The following is an 18180-nucleotide window of genomic DNA, read 5'->3' on the forward strand; positions in this document are numbered from 1 at the left end:
CGAGGCCCAGGCGCTTAATTATGTTGTCGTTGGTGGCAAGAAGGCATATTGACTTTGAATCATATTTATTGAAGGTGTTCCGCGATTAAGATGTTGCGTAAGCAGGAAGGCATTCTTGGAGCCAGCTTGCTGTTGGTTTTACACACGCCCTGCTACTTTAACTTCGCCGAGAATAATATCACACAGTTTTGGTGGAAAGTGTTGTGGTGTAAAAGAAATTTTCAAAACATGAGTAGCAAACCGATCTTCACAGAGCCGCACTGAGCGGCCACGTGGGGCCTACTTTTCAAAAGCGACCTGCTAGTAGATTCCTCCTGGTCAGCCGATTCGATCCTAAGCACGAAATTACGACTAAAGGCCCCACTGCAATTGCAATTTTTTCTGGATCCCGCATAAATCCGCCTCTGGCTGGAGCCAATATTCTTAATAATGCTAAGAAAGTTCCATTTTTTTTGTTCCAAATTAGTTCCAAGAAACGGAACTATTTTGATTTTCAGAGGGAAACAGAACGAACCTGGTAGGTTCTTTCGACCTACTTCAACAAAAAATTATCGTCACAGTGTCTATCGGCCTAGTCTTCTCGTCTAGCCTAGAATATCGTGGATCAAGGACCTTCCTACCTTAGAGAAGACTGCTAGTTGCAAAAAAAATGCTGTTGTGCCTGAAAATGGGAATTAGCTATATCTTAGCTATTCCCTTGCCTTTCAGTGGATGCCCTTCAGTGCCAAACTAGGCGGTCGAGCCTTTTAAGGTGCGTCTAACGGATTTTTTTCTCACCTCGCGGCTACAGGCTGTGGAATCAACTTCGGGGAAGCATATAAACAAGTATACGATTGTAACCGTACACCAGTTAGTAAAACCGTAACGATCCGTGAGCATCTGTTTGGAAAAGTTTAAAATAAAGGTTAAAGTTTGAATATTTAATTGATAAAGCAATCAAATTAGTTTGTAAATAAGCTTGCATTTAGCTGTAAACGATAGTTGTAGAGTTAGAATTTTCTCTATATAGATGAATATACTAGAAATCTCCTAAAATCATGAGAAGTTAAAGAAAAACAGTGAAACAACGATTTTATTTCAATTTTAAACGGAATGAATCATCGAGTCCGCTTTATCCGTGCTATTGTGAACGTATTTTCCTTTTATCCGGGGCGACAATAACAATACAAACACAAGAGAATGATCTCATGTCAAGGTGTTTACGTTTGTTGCCATTCGTCTGCCAGCTGTGTGTTGTGTTTAATTTCCATGCAATTAGTGTAAAAAACGGCTCTATTACTAAAGGTATTATTAGACTCATTTTGCGAAAAAAGAAACGCACAATTTCAATTCAAAAAATGCAGCTGTGCTAATGTGATCAAGTCTAATGTGATTGCAGCAGAACAGCTTCCCGTTTTCCGTGCGATTTCTGGGCGGGAACGATGACGTCCCCGGTGCAGGCGGAGGCACTGCGGGCAACCGAAACGGACGGTTCGAAGCTGACGACGATCGTTGGCCAGCAGCTAAATTATTTGACACATACGGACGAGGCGAGCTGCGACGTGACTCGTTGGGATATACTGCTCACCCTCATCTCGATCCTGTTCCGACTGATCAGCATCAGTCTGACGGTGCTGCTTGCCATTGAGTACTATCGGAACGGGCGTACGGTGTATTTCGGGCTAACGCTGATTGGACTGTTCGTTCCCGCTATCATTACTACGCTGCTGAGTGTGCTGATGTATCTGGATGATACGCGACGAAAGCGACGGGAATCGCAACCTTGCTGCAGTACGTTGGTCTGTATAGTGGTGATGCCATTCTTCTGTCGCTATTCACACTCGTTGCGTCTATCGTACGCTTGCTATTCGGCGAAAAGGCGCCAGGATTGGGCCGCCCAAAAGCGTGCCTACGAGCAGCTGGTCCAGGAGGACAGCGATGTGGCGTTACTGCGCATCTTCGAGTGTTTGCTCGAGGTAACGTTGCAAAAGATCCTCCAGCTTACGATCGTCCTGTCAACCGGCCCGGTCACCATCCTGCAGATGCTATCGATCGTTAGCGCGATGGGCAGTATCGCCTGGTGTATGGCTTCTCACTATCGGTGTGTCCGGTTTGCCCGGCTAGACAAGCGACACATTCCCTGGTCTGGTACGATCGTACACATTGCGTGGCAGTTTGCCGTTACGGTGGCACGCGTACTGGCGATTGCATCGGTTGCGAGCGTGTTCCCGCTCTACACAGCACTGGCATGCGCCAGCCACGCGATTCTGATGTCCGTTTGGGTGTTTTGCTACGAGCGTCCCCGGTTTTGTGGTGATTCGCTTGCCCAGCGCGCTCTACTCTCCTGTGCGTTCGGGACCGTTTTTATCTTCAACTATATTCCACTGCACGAAGGTCCAACCCGGGTACGCTACACGCTCTTCTACGTGGTGTGCTTTCTCGAGACGGTTGTGTGCAGCGTGCTGTACGCAATGTTCGTGAGCAATCCAACCATCAAGCGGTCGAGTTTGTGGACGGGCGTATTAAGCTGCTTTCCCATCGTTACGTTCCTGGTCGGGATTTGTCTGATGGTGGTGTTTTATCGCTACTGTCATCCAAACATTACCTCACGCCAAATGGAGGCACGTACAATGGCGAATGAGCAGTAGTTAACCAAAGAATCGACACTGGCCAGAACCACACAGCGCAAGGAACAAAACTAGAACGTACACGAAGACTGAATAGCTTACCGGAGAATTTGTAAGATTTTCAATACATTAAGATTTAGATGTAGTTAAGGAACGTAACGAACGATGCTGCCTAGTACATATCATTGGGAAGATGAAAAAAAAAGATATTTTACCGCATCAGTATCAGTATCACTCAGTATATAATACAAATTTGTTATTGTCCAACCTCCTCGAATGAAGCTATAAATGAACATTTGTTTCAATGGTCAATACAACCACCTACACCCGTGTAGGTCATAATAATAGGCCAGCTAATAACTTTTGATCTGCTCGTCATATTTGTTTGAAAATTTCAAGAAAGATGAGGCTATTTGTTGTCTAACTAATAAAAGATAGTTAAGAATTTTGAAAAAAAAACTTCAATTTTTTTTTTTTGCTTTCATAGCTTCTAACATCTATATTTACAGTTGCTTATCAAGCGCCGAGCGATAGGGTTAAATCTCTTCAAACAGAATTTGAACGGTAAATTTAAATTTACCGTTCAAAACGCAGTACCTTTTTGTAAATAAAATCGTAGAAAAATCGAGCATTTACGTAATGTGTAAATTGGGTAATCAACGTTCAACATTATACAATTGATTGTAATTTTCCATGAACGATAGAACGTGGGGTGGTTCATTGTGCGTGTGAAATCATACCCACAGGCACAGCCCACTATTCGTTCGCCATTGAGCACACAAACGAAATCAGCTGTTTATACACGCGAAACGTCAAAACGCTCGCGAACCAAAACAAAACAATCGTAATCATTTTTCGGCACCAGTTCGCTACCAGGGAGAGAGTGATACGTAAATCCAACGAAAAATGATGCAAAATACAAGAAATATCTTCCGTTCCGCTATCAAATTTAATTATATTCGCATGCTGTAAGTTTTTCTAATTGATTCTTGTCTTAAATTACCCGCCATTAATGTGTTTGTGGTTCTCCCATCGTTTAGCCCGAACAATGTGCTCACAGCCAACATTGCACCGTCGTACAGTACCCTGCTGGTACCGCACAGCGAAAACAATCTCCTCCAACCGGTAGGTGGGAAACGCCCCATGCCACAAGCAATCTGGAAGCGGTCCATGTTCATCCAAACGCAGGACACACCGAACCCGGACAGTCTCAAATTTCTGCCCGGCGTTTCCGTGCTAGAGAAAGGTCAAACGATGGACTTCCCGTCCGTATCGTCGGCCCAGTGCAGTCCGCTCGCGAAGCTACTGTTCCGCGTCGAGGGTGTACGGGCAGTATTTTTCGGCAGCGATTTTGTAACCATCTCGAAGCAGGAAGATGCCGAATGGCGCATCATCAAGCCGGAAGTGTTTGCGGTAATAATGGACTTTTTCGCTTCCGGACTGCCGGTGGTAACGGACGCAAAACCGAACCCGGACACTCAGTTCAACGAGGACGACGATGAAACGGTGCAGATGATTAAGGAACTGCTGGACACACGCATCCGGCCGACCGTGCAGGAGGACGGGGGCGATATCATCTTTATGGGGTTTGATGATGGTATCGTGAAGCTGAAGATGCAAGGTTCCTGCTCGTCCTGCCCGAGCTCGATCGTGACGCTGAAGAATGGCGTACAGAACATGCTACAGTTCTACATCCCAGAGGTCGTATCGGTCGAGCAAGTAACGGACGAGGTGGACAAGATGGCGGAGCAGGAATTTTCCCGGCTGGAGAAACAAATCCGCCAGAAGGATGAACCACCGGCGGAGAGCAAAACTTAAACGGAAATTGAACGGAATGTTCATTTATTTCTACTGTTATTTCGTTTTAGCTTAGAAATTCTGATTTGTACGGTATTTAAGGAACGGCAGAAATTTACAAACAAAGCACGTGGGTGGTTTTTTTTTCGTTTGTTCGGCTTGAAAATCCGAATTGGACATGCATAAGAAAGGATGATGGCGATGGTTCAACTAAGATTAGAATTAAGACAATTTTAATTATATATATCCGCATCCTGACTTCGCTATTTACAGATGTACATTCATAACTACATCGTATCGCTTAATCTTATAATGTCGAGCAGGGCTTTGATTTTGGATATCAAAAAAAAAAAAAAACAGCTAACAAAATTATCTCCCGTGTGTTAACCCCATTTAACATCGTTTGGCCATTTTGCATGGTGGTAGGGTGTCGTTTGCATGATCGCTTTCCTCCTCGCTCTCATCCCAATCCATCTTCTGGTCGGTCGTCCCGGCGTACCGTTTGCTACCGGTACCGGTGCTAAATGCATTTTGCGGCAAGGATAGAGTTTCTTCAACCTCGGACATTTCTTTCCCCTCGATCGCACCTTCCACGGGTGTTGCTAACAGCGACGCAAGATATTTTTCCTTGCACTTGCGGTCAATCTCATCCCCTACCACACTAAACCGGATGTCACGTGCTTCCGGTTGGAGTTTGCGTATAAATTCTACCAACTCCGAGCTGCTGGCATGCGACGAGTAGCAAACGTACAGCTGCTTCTTGCTCTCCATCCAGAATGGTTGACCGGGATTCAGAAAACGCCATCGGCGAGCAGATGGCCGGATCATCAGTGCATAGTTGTCAGTATCGTCACTCCCCCGGCACACTATCACGCCCTGAACCGTTTTACCGCTGCAGGCATGTATCCGTGCACCGTGCGCATCATCCGTAAACGCATCCTGCAGTTGTGCGAAATGCTGATACGTCGCACGCTGGGCCGCGCACACGTGTATACGCTGGCGCAGGCATACGTAAAGCTGGTGCAACAGTTCCTCCGATCCGTAAAGTGCTGGCAACCACAGCACGACGATATTCCGACGATCAGCTTCCAACCACTGCGAGCAGCGCATTATTATCAGGCTCATACTTTCTTGCCGCGTTGGAAAATACTTATACTCCCAATCGAGAAAGGTACTGTCAAGGTAAACGATGTTCGGCCGTATCCGGTCCCGCTCGATAACGGCAAGACTTTCCGCCGACAGCCGAAAATCGCCCGTATACAGCACCCGGACGGTTTGCGTCTCGAAGTAAAACATTACCGAACCCGGGCAGTGTTCCGCGGGTACAGTGCGTATGCACAGCTCGTACCGTTCCTCACCGGTCGGAGGCACGATACACAGGCTTAACCGTTCCCGGATCGGCATACGGTACACGGGCTGGTTTGGATACCGGTGCCCAACAATAACCGCCGTATGTGGGCTCACATACAGCGTACCGGGCAGTGGATCGTTCGGTACCAACCCGTACATATGATCGAGATGGCCGTGCGACAAAAAGAACACGTTCGCCCGGTCACGTAGCGTCTGGTCAAAGCGATCGATCGCGATACCGGGCAACTCGGGTATGTAGCCCGGAAATGTACTCATTTTTGGGGGTGCGACTTTTATCTCCCAAATTCCTAAACAAAGACGCTCTGCACGGAAAGTTCGCCGGATGAATGAGGGACAGACTAAAAAGCTACCTAAACATGCGGATGACAGCAGTTGTCGTTTGTCGGCGCGAGGACGGATTTCAAATTCAAAATTGAATTAAAAAAACGTTGCGCTTTAAACGCATTGAAAAAAAAACGTTTAAAGAATTCCACAAAACAGTTATCGTACTTTAAGTAGGGAAAATGTTTTTAAAATGATTTTTGCTGTAAATAAAGTTAAATTAATTTTAAAACGAAGAAAAACAACCAAAGAACTGGCAATCCATTTTGAAATCCTTCCGCTCTCGGAGCGGATCGATTCGTTTGCTAAATGACATCACCAGCGACCGTTTTCGCCCTCGTTTTTTTTGTATGCAGTTTCGCTGCTATTCTCTGAATTTAGCAAACAGGTAGGCGCTATGTAGCGTTCGAGCAAGCGAGACAGAGTGAAAACAACGGAAAATCGCGAAGGGAATTAACATAAAAAGTGATACATTTTTGTAACCGTTTTTTGTTTCGAATTATTTCGAAAAGTGAACCATTTCCCTAACTTTATGATTTATAAAATGTGGGGGAAAAAAGAGAAATAACTAAACGAAATGATAAGGGAACTGTTTGCAAAACTGTTTCTCTTCCATCTCCTTCATACCACCAAAAAGGCAGGGTTAGTGAAGAGCTTTTGAAAACATTTTCCCATCTACAATAACCGATAAAACTCGTTAATATCCTTCATATTCTAAAAAATAACTCATGTATTAAATTATTTTTAATATACTATTTTCTATCCCCTTGCTATACATTTGGTGCATCAGTTGTTTTAGTGGGGAAAATTTTGCCAAAACATTTTCCGTACGATAAAAAAAGCCCACCCATGTGCAAGCCCTGCCGACAACATCTTTCTTTTCGCCAACGGAAACGGCTGCTACAGTTGTCCACCGCACTGAACCATCGCAAGACATATCACAATCCGTTCGGCTCCGTGTGCGACGAAAGCATAGAAATTGCGCTGCGCGCTCAAGTACGTTTCAACTTCTCTTTGCCGATTTTCCATCTTCATAATGATGGCCCGGTGCAAACGCTTGTAGCCCGGTTGAATCATAGCATCAACCGCGACCGTACCGTATACACCACGTTTCGGGTTATTCCCACCCGCAGGTGGTGAGGTTTAGGGAAGCTAGTGAAAGTGCGCGTCGAACCAAACAGTGCCTGTACGCCTTTCTTCAATCAAGCATCAACGACAAACAACAAAAACGCATCCACCAACCCCCCGCTGTGAGGACTAAGGGTGACCAGGCGCAAAACGCGGCAGTGGGAGGAAATTTCGCTCTTCGCGAGTAACACGAAAAAAAACACCATTCGGTTGTGGGCCGTGGTGGGTGGACGGACGCGCCTGTGTGGTAGGAAAATTTGCTAGCAAAACCCAACACAAACATACACACGCACGCACTGTGAAGGAAGAGCAGCAAGAAAACGTGTTTTTCTGCAGCTCTTCTGCAACACAGAACGGCGTTTTGTGTGGCCGGAGGTGTGTGTGTGTGCTGTACGGATAACAGTCGTGGTGCTGCTGGGCAGGTGAAAACTCAGCAGAACGAAAATCGCTATCCCAAACGTATCAACACGCAGCAATTTTTCCCTCCCTTCACCACCCTCAAATTAAAACAAGAAAAACAGAACAAAAACCGTGCGTTCCCTTAGCGACCCTTGTATTGCCATAGCAGCAGGATCCGCGCACCGCATTGGTGGTGGTCCATCATCCCCGACATCCAGCCCAACAAAATCCCGCTTTTCCTCTTTTTCCAGCCCGTGAAATCGCTCCATATCCGGCAGCATCCGGTTGTCTGTACCGCGTGTGTGACTGTGTTTGTTTGTGTAATTGTGTAAGAAAGTGTGTGCGTAGTTTTCTTTTGGTGCCGCTTTTCCACCAATTCCGGTGTGTGCAATCGTTTCCCTCTACCTTCCACCTTCCCTCCTTGCCGTGCGTGAAAATTGTGTGCACGGCATCATGGCGGCCACGGCCGAGAAGAAGCCACCGGTGGTGGGGAGGTTACCGGAGGCGGCAACGATCGCGGAACCGGGACTGTCCGGTACCGCTGCCAACAACCAAACGCAAAACAATCAACCGGACGAAATACACTACGTCAACCCGTTCGTGCACAAGCTCGTATGGGACGATCCGGTCGACAAGGCAAAGGTATGTATTGTTTTTCACCTATTTGTTTATTATTGGGCTTGTTGCAATAAGCAAACGGCAAGAAAGAGCTTTTTTTTTTCATTCAGCTTTGAGCTTTGAGGCACAGTAAAGGCGCAGAAGAAGCTACCTTCAAGAGTCTCTTCCAAGGCCTTCGCGTGTGTGTATCGATTGTGCGTGCTTTTGTGTGCGTGCGTGCGTTTTTTTTTTGCGTCGTTTCCAGTGCCTTCTCGTATCGAAATTTCGCTGATGATATTTGACAGCTGTCGTGACGTATGCGGATGCTGCTTCTTCGATCGGTTCACCTTGTTTTCGTTTTACTTTGTTATTATATTGCAACAACAACAAATAAACACACACACAAATTTGGTGACCAAAAAAAGCACATCCAGTATCGATTACTATATTCATAAATCCCTTTGTTTAGTTTGTGAAGGGTGTGGGTGTGTGTGTTTTTATGTTGCACTTCCGTTTAGTCGTGTTTACGATGTGCTTGCGTGGGCGTACATCGATAATAGAAAGTGACGTTTCTACCAGTTCCTAAGAGGCTACTTTCTTCACTGGCCCTTTCCCCCATCCGGAGGTCCCGGACGTATCAAACCATGTATTGACTAGCCTTGACCACTCACTGGTCACGCTAGTAAGACCTATCCCTGCGTCAGTTGTATCTGGAAGCGGTACAGATATGCTTTACTCGTAAGGCCCTCCAGTACCATTCTTGACGTGGAGAGATTCCTGACTATCACGCTAGATGATTACTACTCGTACTATTATCATTCGAATATGGACGCAAATGAGCGTTCTTGGCGAACGTGGAGAAATCGAGATGGTGGTCCAACGGTCGAGGCTTTAATGGCGCCGAGTTTCACACGGCAAGGTCCTGTGCATCGAATCACCTACAAGTCCTATCGCGCCTTCGAATAGAACATACAAGCCTGACCCGCTCCTACATCCTCGGAGTCCTCCACCCTGCAGCTACTGTGGCGATGACATCCTCACCGATTGCCATGGATACACGACACACCAAGCCACCTGCGACCTTTTTTCGTAGATTTGATGGACTCTGTAGGCCTTCTTTTGTGCTGTAATGCTAAACGAAAGGAAATGCAATTTTATTGGAAGGTTATTCCTTCACCCTCCGTCTAAAGTACTCTGCAGACCGGCGAAGTACATGACAGCGTTGAACGCAACTTCTGGTATCCGCTGTATGGATCCTTCTCGGTCGGTTTTGCGTCACACCATCTTTTGGTGACACTTTCATCAACATCCTGCCATCCTGCTCACGTCCGTCACGTTTCGAAAGCGTGCGATAGAACATCTGCAATGTCCGCCGCACCTACACACGAAGGTCACCATTTCGCTGCATCCAGATCCATTACCCCCCCGGTACGGATGTTTCCCAGAAAAAAGCGACTATTTTTAGGCATCGCTCACAATGTTCTCGTTACTAGATATTGAGATGCACGTAGAACCATCGTGTTCAATCGACAAAAAACCCACCAATGCATCCCTGGCGTAGCAAAGAATCGTTAAACTCCAGCCTAGGTAATCTGCAATAAATCGTCGCCTAATGTTTCTTCCCGTTTTTTTTTTTTGTTTGGTTTTTTGCTCACTCTAGACCGCACTGCTGACGGTGATACTGCTGCCATTCCGTGTTGTGCTGATACTGGTATGTCTGGTGGTGGCATGGGCCCTCGCCAACATTGGCCTTTACGGGCTATCCAAAGAGGATCTGCGCAACAAACCGTTGGCAGGTTGGAGGCGGTGAGTATAAACATCTGTTAGGGCATGCAACGTTAGTTGCCAGGAAGTTCCCTTTTCTTTACGGTATGGCCACGATATCCGAAGCATCACTGTGATAAGGATTCTGCTACTTTCCCGCCCAACAGAACCGACCAACATAGACCAGTAGAGCTAGAATACTAACGAATTAAATGTGTAGTTAAATGAGTTGCTACTAAATTCAATATTCTACCTTAACTCCAACACTAGCACGTTATGCGAGTCACCCGCCCGCCAAAAAGCGGCAGATGACGAAGTCTCCCGAATTGGTTCGAACCAGTTGGAGTTGATTGGCATTTTACCGATGCTTCAAGCACATTCAGCTGACGGTGTAAAACAATATACGAACAATCCACCTCTACACCCTAGGGTCGCTAGGTACGAGCACGAGTTCGCGGGCTTAACCTTCCTGTACGGTCGGGCTGCTTCATTAATTCCAAACAGAACATTTCTACGTGCCGTTGCATACGGGCAGAACGGGATCCAAACAAACAAACACAAAAAATACTGAATGAAACAAGACTAACTCCCCCCCCCCCCCCCATTACCACCTCCTTTTGCACCACAAGCGTGTACGAGGCGTATCAACGAATCCGATTGGTTTCGCTTTCCCTGACAATACGTATCCACCCTCTGTGTCTACCTTGCTAACCCTCTACTAACACTTCACACGGGTACCGCTGGGTGTTAAAACTACTTTTTTCCCGCATCGTGTACTATTCCGAAACTGGTCCCCTTTTGTCCAGATTGTTATTACCCTCGTTACGGTGGGGGGGGGGGGATCTCTTGTGTTGTTGTCGCTAACTTTCCTTAACGCTCTCGGTATCCGCATGTTAAGTCTGTAAAGGAGCAGCAGCTCGTCATGCTCGTTGTTCCTGAAAGAGAAAGTTGTGAAGCATGCTGTGAGCCTGGAAAAGAGGGAAACATTGTCTCTTCCCGCCATTATCCAACAATTTTTAATTAGCGGATTTGATTTTCCGTTCCTGGCAGGTGCAGAGGCTTCAGTGAGTTTAAATTGCGGTTCCGAGTCTTTTGTACCGCGAATGACAATTGACAATCAGATCCGGCAGGATTAATGAGTTCCTTCGGATTAGCTGGAATAGTTGTACAAAAAAATGTACAAGCTCGTTATTTGTTGCGATGAATTGGGGAAAATCAATCATGCGAAACTTGGTTCGTGATTATTAAATCGTAATTAATAAATTGTATATTTCTTAGAATCTTTAAGACTTGTGCTCCAGTGTTTGGTATTAATATGTTCAATCTAATGTGGTGCTCAATTTCTCAAAGTTCATACCAGTTAGGAAATAGATTGCTCTCCCACGTCTTCGCAACTTAGAAGTAGAACTCTCCTCCTAATCAACTCCAGAACTAGATAAAGTTCTTGCAGAGTACCTCCAAGAGTCATCCCAGAATCTCAACTCAAACAAAACTACTACCTATGATTGCTCTTCCATATCTCCTCAACTTAGAAGTAGTACTCTCCTCCTAATCAACTCCAGGGCGTGGCAATGTTCTTGCAGAGTACCTCGAAGAATCATCCCAGAATCTCAGCTCAAACAAAACTACTACCTAAGATCTGCTCTCTTAACTTAGGAGTAGAACTCTCCTCCTTATCAACTCCAGAACTGGATGAAGTTCTTGCAGAGTACCTAAAAGAGTCATCCCAGAATCTCAAACTTGTGGAAGATATGTCCGATATTTCATCCGTTCTTTCACGCTCTCTTTATTCTCCTATTTTACCCAACTTTCCCCATTCCCCTCACTTCCCACCTTAACTTGGTTACCGCCTCGCTGCACCATACACACAGCCAGCTGCGCCAGCTTACCGCGCTCGTGATGCGTACCCTATTCCTGTTCGGCTCGTTCAACTATATCCGGTACAAGGGCGTACGGGCGTCACCAAAGGAAGCGCCCGTTATCTGTGTGGCGCCCCATACCGCATTCTACGACTCCGTTTGCGTCGTCCTGTTTGGACCGTCGGCCGTCGTCGCCAAGTACGAGACGGCTTCGCTGCCATTCTTCGGAAGTAGGTTGTTGTGCCACGCACCCCGATAAATACTGCTTTGTGTTGCTGTTGTTGTTTTTTTTTTCAAATGCTTTTCTCTTCTCACACAAACCACCCACCCACAACGCGCTCCAACCCGCCTACCATGTTTTTTTTTTTTCGCGAAACCGAACCGAACCGATCTGCAAAAGATGTGTCTACTTAGAGTGCATAACAATCATTCCCGAGAGGGCCTCTGGAGTTTTCACGTGTGGTAATGAGGACGAGCAGGACTAGTGATGCTCCAGCCAATTCATTCCGAACACTGATCAGGATAATAGAGTAGGAAGATTGGCAGATTGTTGCTCGAGAAAGGTTCAATTCTAGCTGAACAATTAAATTGTCCAGTTCATCATGATAAGAGCCTAGAACGTGCGCCAGACTTCGGTTCTGCCGATCAATCGTTCACTTCATATCTAGCCATTTCTAGTGTCCAGAAATGGCTTGAGCCCTACGAATTCCTCCCGTTCGTCTGTTAGGAAGTATTTATAACAGATTAGAGGACGGAGGGAGAGAGAGAGATCTACTTCGCCACAGAGAAGCTAATGAATCTACTTTTGTCGCGTCATTTAGGTATTGATCTGAGGCGTCGCACTTACAATAATTGCAATTAAAGTGTGCATGGAGTTTACGTGCTTATTACGGTGTGTATGTGTGCGATTGAGCGTGTGTCTGTGTTGTACAATAGGAGAGACCACTGAATGACTAAACCTTGCCCTGTTTACTACACATTTTTTGTTATTTTCGAAGACTTTCGCACCACGGCCAGTATCAGTAATAAGACAGAAAGACGTTAACTGAAAGAAAAGGGAGAAAACACAAAAAACACTTCCCGAACGAAATTGCAACTCCACCATCAGTGTCTCATGCATGCACTTTTCTCTTCTTCTGTTTTTTTTTTTCATCTCTACCGCCCCAACTCTCTTCTGCCAACGAGATCTCATCCTCTTTTTTTTTTTTTGCTTGTGCCACGTGGTTTCGCCATTTCGATCACATCTCATACTTCTAGCCTTTTTTGAAGCAGTTTGATGAACAAGATTCCTTCCAAATTTACATCTTTTACCATCAATTTGACATCCTTCCTTATTTTACTTTATACGGACTAAACATAATAAGCATTAATTGGGAGATTTTCCGTTTTTCTTCACCATCCATTCGTATGGTTTTATGTGTACATAAAATACATTACTTACACCACTAATCGCTATCAATTTTTCCGCTGCTTTACATCATGAAATGTACATAATTTATTTCTCCCTTATATGGTTAAATGGGGGTGTGTGTGTGTGCGTGTGCCGTTGACCTTTCAAGCGAACGACAGCAACAGAAAATCGCACATGAAGGTTCATCTATCACCTGAGCCCTCCGGTGGTGAAGCACATCCAAAGCCATGTCCATAGACGTGTTGAAAAGAAAACTGCTGCCTTGTCAGCTATTTTTTTGTTGCGTTTCAATGTTTTGTTTGGTGTATTGTGACTAAAAACCCTTCCATGATATGCTTACACATCAGTCTACGTGTGCTACCTGTTGCTACGTCAGTTCACATAACATTCCAAACGATTTGTCAAGCTTTCGCAGTTTTGCAATTATTTTTTTCCCTTCTCTACTTCATTGGAAGGTGGGAAAACTCACCTTTGCTCAAATGTTGTTGCATCTCTACCATTGAGGGGAGTATCGTACGGTGATGATCGTATCCGTCGCCCGCATACTAGTGATGGGAATAATCCCCGAACAAAACAGATAAACGGATGCTATAATATAATTGATATGTGCTATAAATTTGAACGGTCCGGAGATGAGGTGACGGTGGCGATAAGGGAGCGCAACTGTACCACTAGGTTCATTCATACTTTATCTTCACTACCGCATATACTTAACGATGTTTGACAGTTCGATGTTTGACAGTTCGATGCTTGACAGATATGGGATTAAATTATTTTTTAAGCCAGTAGGAATCTTCATCTTCATTCTCCCACTCATTCTCATGGAGTATTTTTCTCTCTCTCTTTTCTCTTCTCTCTTTCTCTCTCTCTCTCTTTTTCTTTCTCTTTTTTGCTCGCCCCCATCTGTGAATTGGGTTGTGGGTGATCGATCACTTCGACCGTACGATCTACGGTCCATTTTTCCATCTCAACGTCCTGTGATGTGTGTGTGTGTGTGTTTTCCTCTTCTATCTGGTTATATTTTCTTCATCGTCGGGGTATGCACATGCTGCAATATAATCTTCCATCGAACGCAACTTCAATCCCACGCGCATGCACCGCCTCGCTTAACCTTCATTCGCATCCGTGTCGCGCTGTATTTTTTTGTTTCATCATCTTTCTCTTTCTCTCTCTCTTTTTCACAATCTTTTTCACACACACACATTCACACATGTATTTGCAAAACCGACCACAAAAAACGACCCCCGGACGCCTGTACGACGACCCTGGTACACACTGGACATCGGACGCATAACACTCTGTCGATTGTTCGCCGTGAACAACTCGATTGGATGTATCCCACCAACCCCGGAACTGATACTGTAATCCCTTCCTCCCTTGTTCCCTTCTCCTTCCCCTACCTTTCGTACACTCGCCCGGCTCACTCGGAATTGACTGACGTTGACGGGGCCGGGGCCGCCCAAAACTGACCGGAGCAGGTGCCTCAAACGGCCGCTCGGCGAATTTGCCACGCTGGCATACACCTGCGCCGGGCTGGGTATTACGATCCGGGGGCGGCAGGCGAGCCGTACTGAGGCGCCAGTGCTGGTCGTATCCCCGCACAGCTCCTTCCTCGACGCGGTCATCATCTACTTGACCGGGTTGTCCAGCCCGCTGGTACGAAACGCTGACCGCAACCTCGGCAGTAAGTGTCAGAACCATTTTGATTATTTTGTGTCGTTCTTTTGTTTTTCTTTCTCCTTCTCCTCCCCCTCCTTTTCCTTCATTTTCTACCTTCGAAAATGTCCTTTACTACTTACTGACTCCCTCAAGTTAGACTACTAGTCCATCCTCTTTGGTAGATCCTTGTCCCAATGTGATTGACTCTTGCCTTCTGTTCTATCGCTTTCAATCTTAGCAGTCACGCGTCTGTGTTGGCGTGTTGACTTGCTGGCTCCTGAAGTTAGTTTATGGCGTTTTATCATCTCAGGAACTATCCGAGCTTATGTAACTTTTGGGACATTAGAATTCCTATTGCTGGATTTGATCTCCCCGTAATTGGGGAACCACTGCTCCGTAAAACTCTGCTTGGTGGTTCAGAATCCAACATAAAGTCTACTTTTATCCCATTTTCAAGTTAGATAACATCACAAGTTATAGTTGCACAACTTTTTTGTAGACTCCTCATTGGGATGACGACCTTTTAGGTTATGCTGGCCGTCCCATGACTTGCTAGACTTACTAATGTTAACCAGTTGGTTAGTCAATCCTCCCTACAAGAGAATGGTCCGGATCGACCCCAGCCCTGACATGCCTCTACCGCCACTACCTACATTTATGCTAGGAATGGTTTGGTGGTTCTTTCCCTCGTTGTGAGAACTAACTTTCCAACAACGCGGTATTAAAGAGTCTAGTAAGCCATTCGCTGTCCTGCATGACCTAGCTAGTCGTTTAGTCAAGACATAGTTACCAAATAGAATAGAATAAAGAAAGACTAAAGCGCCAAAAACTATGTTCCGAATCTAATCCATTTTGACTTCCTTTCCAGTCACCAAACCCTCAACCCAGAGCAGGAAGAATTCCTTACCTTTGGTGTGTTTTGACACATGCTAACTTCCAATGTCCGGTCAAATTCATTCGAAACTCCATCATTATTCCGCATTGCTCCAACAACGCATCTCCAATCATCCATCGATCCATCCATTCATCCATCCAGATATCTTTCATAGAAACTTTGGCAACGCTTCGCCAAATGCTACTCTCCCGTTTCTACCACCACTGCTTTATCATTTGTGTGCTTGTGTGAGCGTTTGTGTGTGTGTGTGAGCGTTTGTATGTGTGTGTTGTTGTTGCCAGGTCAATGTTATGTTATGCACTCCGTGCGGAGTTGTGCTCCGCATCGTATGTAGAGATCGTGTTCGGTTTGTTTCGTCTTGCTCCACCTGGGTGCGGACGCGGGGTGTGTGTGATGCAGTGGGGTGGGACTTATAAACAGCACCTTCTAACACCTCTTTTGTTTTTGGCTTCCATTTTGGTTCAACTCACCAAAAAACAAACAAAATTCTTCACCGCCTGTTGAAGAATTGATCGACTACGCCCAACCGATCTACGTGTGCCGGGAGGATCCACATTCGCGCCAGACAACGATCCGGGAAATTATACAGCGCGCCAACTCGAAGGAGGACTGGCCCCAGATATTGATCTTCCCAGAGGGTACCTGCACGAACCGAACGTCGCTGATTAAGTTTAAGCCGGGTGCGTTCTATCCGGGCGTACCGATCCAGCCGGTACTGATGCGCTACCCGAACAAGGTCGACACCGTGACCTGGACCTGGGAGGGCCCGAATGCGTAAGTAAATGCCCTTTCTTTATAGTGTATTGTTTGGTTCACGTGTGAGTAATCGTTTGTCCACCCAATTTCTTCACCCACTACAGCATCCAGCTGCTATGGCGCACACTGACGCAATTTCACACGTTTTGCGAAATCGAGTTCCTGCCGGTGTACTACCCGAACGAGGCGGAGAAAGCCAATCCGAAGCTGTACGCAGATAACGTGCGGATGTTGATGGCAAAAGCGCTAGATATTCCGATCTCGGACTACACCTTTGACGACTGCAAGCTGATGACGTTTGTGAAGAACGTGGGCATGCCCCATCCGGCAGCGATCGCCGACATCGAGAAACTGCGCGGAACTCTCAAGTAATGTCTGGTTGCTAATATCGGATCTCATCAGCTGATACCCATTCTCACTAACGCTTTGAAATGTTTTTTTCTCGGGGTTGGATAGAATTGACATTGCCGATCGGGAACGCAAGATTGTGACGAGTCAGCGTGAGTTTACCGATGCTAACAGTTTGCTCACGTACGCACAGTTTACCGCACAGATGCAGATCGATCCGGCGCAGGAAGCGGCACAAAATCTGTTTCATAAATTGCACAGGGTACGTATCGGCTGCTTGAAGTTGCTGCTCGCTTGTACATCAATTCACCAACTATCCATGCATTTTATTTGTTTGTTCGTTTTAGCCCGAATTGCCCGACGTTATTGATTTCAGAGAGTATCTTTTACTTGCCTTATTTCTGGTCACACTGTACAAGCCGAAATTAAACTTTGTTGAATCTCTGTTCCACGTGAGTAAAGTTCCTGCTGTGGATGGACTGATGGCTTCCGGCAGGACCACTAACACTAACCTTCCTTCCACACTCGAACTCCAATTTCAGCTGTACGGTGTCGATGGACGTGTGGATCGTAATCAGCTACACGACACCCTAAAGTATCTCGTGCGCATTACGCGCAAAGAGGTGAACAGTATCTTCCTGCTGGCGGATCACGACAATCTTGGCACCATTGACTTTAGTACGTCGCGTCACTTTAGTAGGGTGGAGCGCCTTAGGCCTGTGGCACAACTCCATCGTTCCGATTTTTTTGCATGGATCCTCGGAACGTTGGAACTGTCTGTCACCGGTCTTAAGAAGGCGAAAAAAGTAACAAATTCTCCATCACTCTCTCGCTCTCTCTCCCCCTTGCAGATCAATTTCAAAAAGCAATCGAGCATAATTCGCTACTAGCAAAGCTGCAGAAAAATAACGATCCCAACAACTTAAGACTGGGCTGAAACAATCGTCATCATTACTCATACTGCTCTACGGGTGTTCCCTTGACCGGTCGGTTTCCTCGGAACGCGGGAAGGCGTACGTTGTTTGCGAACTTCCTACTAATGTCGAAACAAACAGGAGAAAAAGTGGAATCTTAAAAATTAGGGTAGCAAAAGCTTTCGGTTCGGATGCGTGTTTCGTCTCAAACGTGCACACCAACAACGTATTTAGGGATTAATTGTTTCTTTTGTATCGTATCATTCTCGGAGGTGCGTAAAAGTTTGCTGAAGAGCCAGGCTACCGGTTGCCGCTAGTGTTCTCGGCACAATTGTAATTATCAGTGCGTCACGTG

The 18180-nt window shown here is 46.0% G+C and overlaps 6 protein-coding genes across 6 annotated transcripts in view; 4 read left to right on the forward strand and 2 right to left on the reverse strand.

The window, feature by feature from the left end:
* LOC126561177 (uncharacterized) overlaps positions 1 to 18180 on the reverse strand; it is a 408397-nt gene that overhangs the window by 355482 nt on the left and 34735 nt on the right. The window lies entirely within an intron of this gene.
* The window catches only part of LOC126561385 (uncharacterized), a 390544-nt gene that overhangs the window by 5776 nt on the left and 366588 nt on the right, over positions 1 to 18180 (forward strand). The gene's annotated exons all lie outside the window — the stretch shown is intronic.
* LOC126558263 (XK-related protein 6) lies at positions 1402 to 2627 on the forward strand. The gene has a single exon (XM_050214281.1). It carries the CDS (start codon positions 1422 to 1424, stop codon positions 2625 to 2627), a length of 1206 nt encoding a protein of 401 aa, XP_050070238.1. The 5' UTR covers positions 1402 to 1421.
* LOC126561723 (NFU1 iron-sulfur cluster scaffold homolog, mitochondrial-like) lies at positions 3735 to 4424 on the forward strand. Its single transcript, XM_050218034.1, has one exon. The coding sequence runs from the start codon at positions 3750 to 3752 to the stop codon at positions 4422 to 4424; it is 675 nt and encodes a 224-aa protein (XP_050073991.1). The 5' UTR covers positions 3735 to 3749.
* Positions 4797 to 6029, reverse strand: LOC126558133 (protein artemis-like). Its single transcript, XM_050214091.1, has one exon. The coding sequence runs from the start codon at positions 6027 to 6029 to the stop codon at positions 4797 to 4799; it is 1233 nt and encodes a 410-aa protein (XP_050070048.1).
* Positions 8054 to 17855, forward strand: LOC126557193 (lysophosphatidylcholine acyltransferase). Its single transcript, XM_050212881.1, has 9 exons — positions 8054 to 8264; positions 9880 to 10025; positions 11855 to 12072; positions 16314 to 16581; positions 16668 to 16931; positions 17020 to 17173; positions 17259 to 17363; positions 17454 to 17589; positions 17763 to 17855. The coding sequence occupies exons 1-9, from the start codon at positions 8076 to 8078 to the stop codon at positions 17846 to 17848; spliced, it is 1566 nt and encodes a 521-aa protein (XP_050068838.1). The 5' UTR covers positions 8054 to 8075; the 3' UTR covers positions 17849 to 17855.

Source organism: Anopheles maculipalpis, chromosome X (genome assembly GCF_943734695.1).
Source record: "Anopheles maculipalpis chromosome X, idAnoMacuDA_375_x, whole genome shotgun sequence".
In the NCBI taxonomy this organism is placed as follows: Eukaryota; Metazoa; Arthropoda; class Insecta; order Diptera; family Culicidae; genus Anopheles; species Anopheles maculipalpis.

Excerpts from the sequence above, each read along its gene's own strand:
- LOC126557193 (XM_050212881.1), top strand. The coding sequence starts at position 8,076 with ATGGCGGCCACGGCCGAGAAGAAGCCACCGGTGGTGGGGAGGTTACCG. Across the intron at positions 12,073-16,313 it reads TTCGCTGCCATTCTTCGGAA|AATTGATCGACTACGCCCAA; the intron begins GTAGGTTGTTGT and ends CGCCTGTTGAAG. Across the intron at positions 17,174-17,258 it reads TGTTTCATAAATTGCACAGG|CCCGAATTGCCCGACGTTAT; the intron begins GTACGTATCGGC and ends TGTTCGTTTTAG.
- LOC126561723 (XM_050218034.1), top strand. The coding sequence starts at position 3,750 with ATGCCACAAGCAATCTGGAAGCGGTCCATGTTCATCCAAACGCAGGAC.
- LOC126558133 (XM_050214091.1), bottom strand. The coding sequence starts at position 6,029 with ATGAGTACATTTCCGGGCTACATACCCGAGTTGCCCGGTATCGCGATC.
- LOC126558263 (XM_050214281.1), top strand. The coding sequence starts at position 1,422 with ATGACGTCCCCGGTGCAGGCGGAGGCACTGCGGGCAACCGAAACGGAC.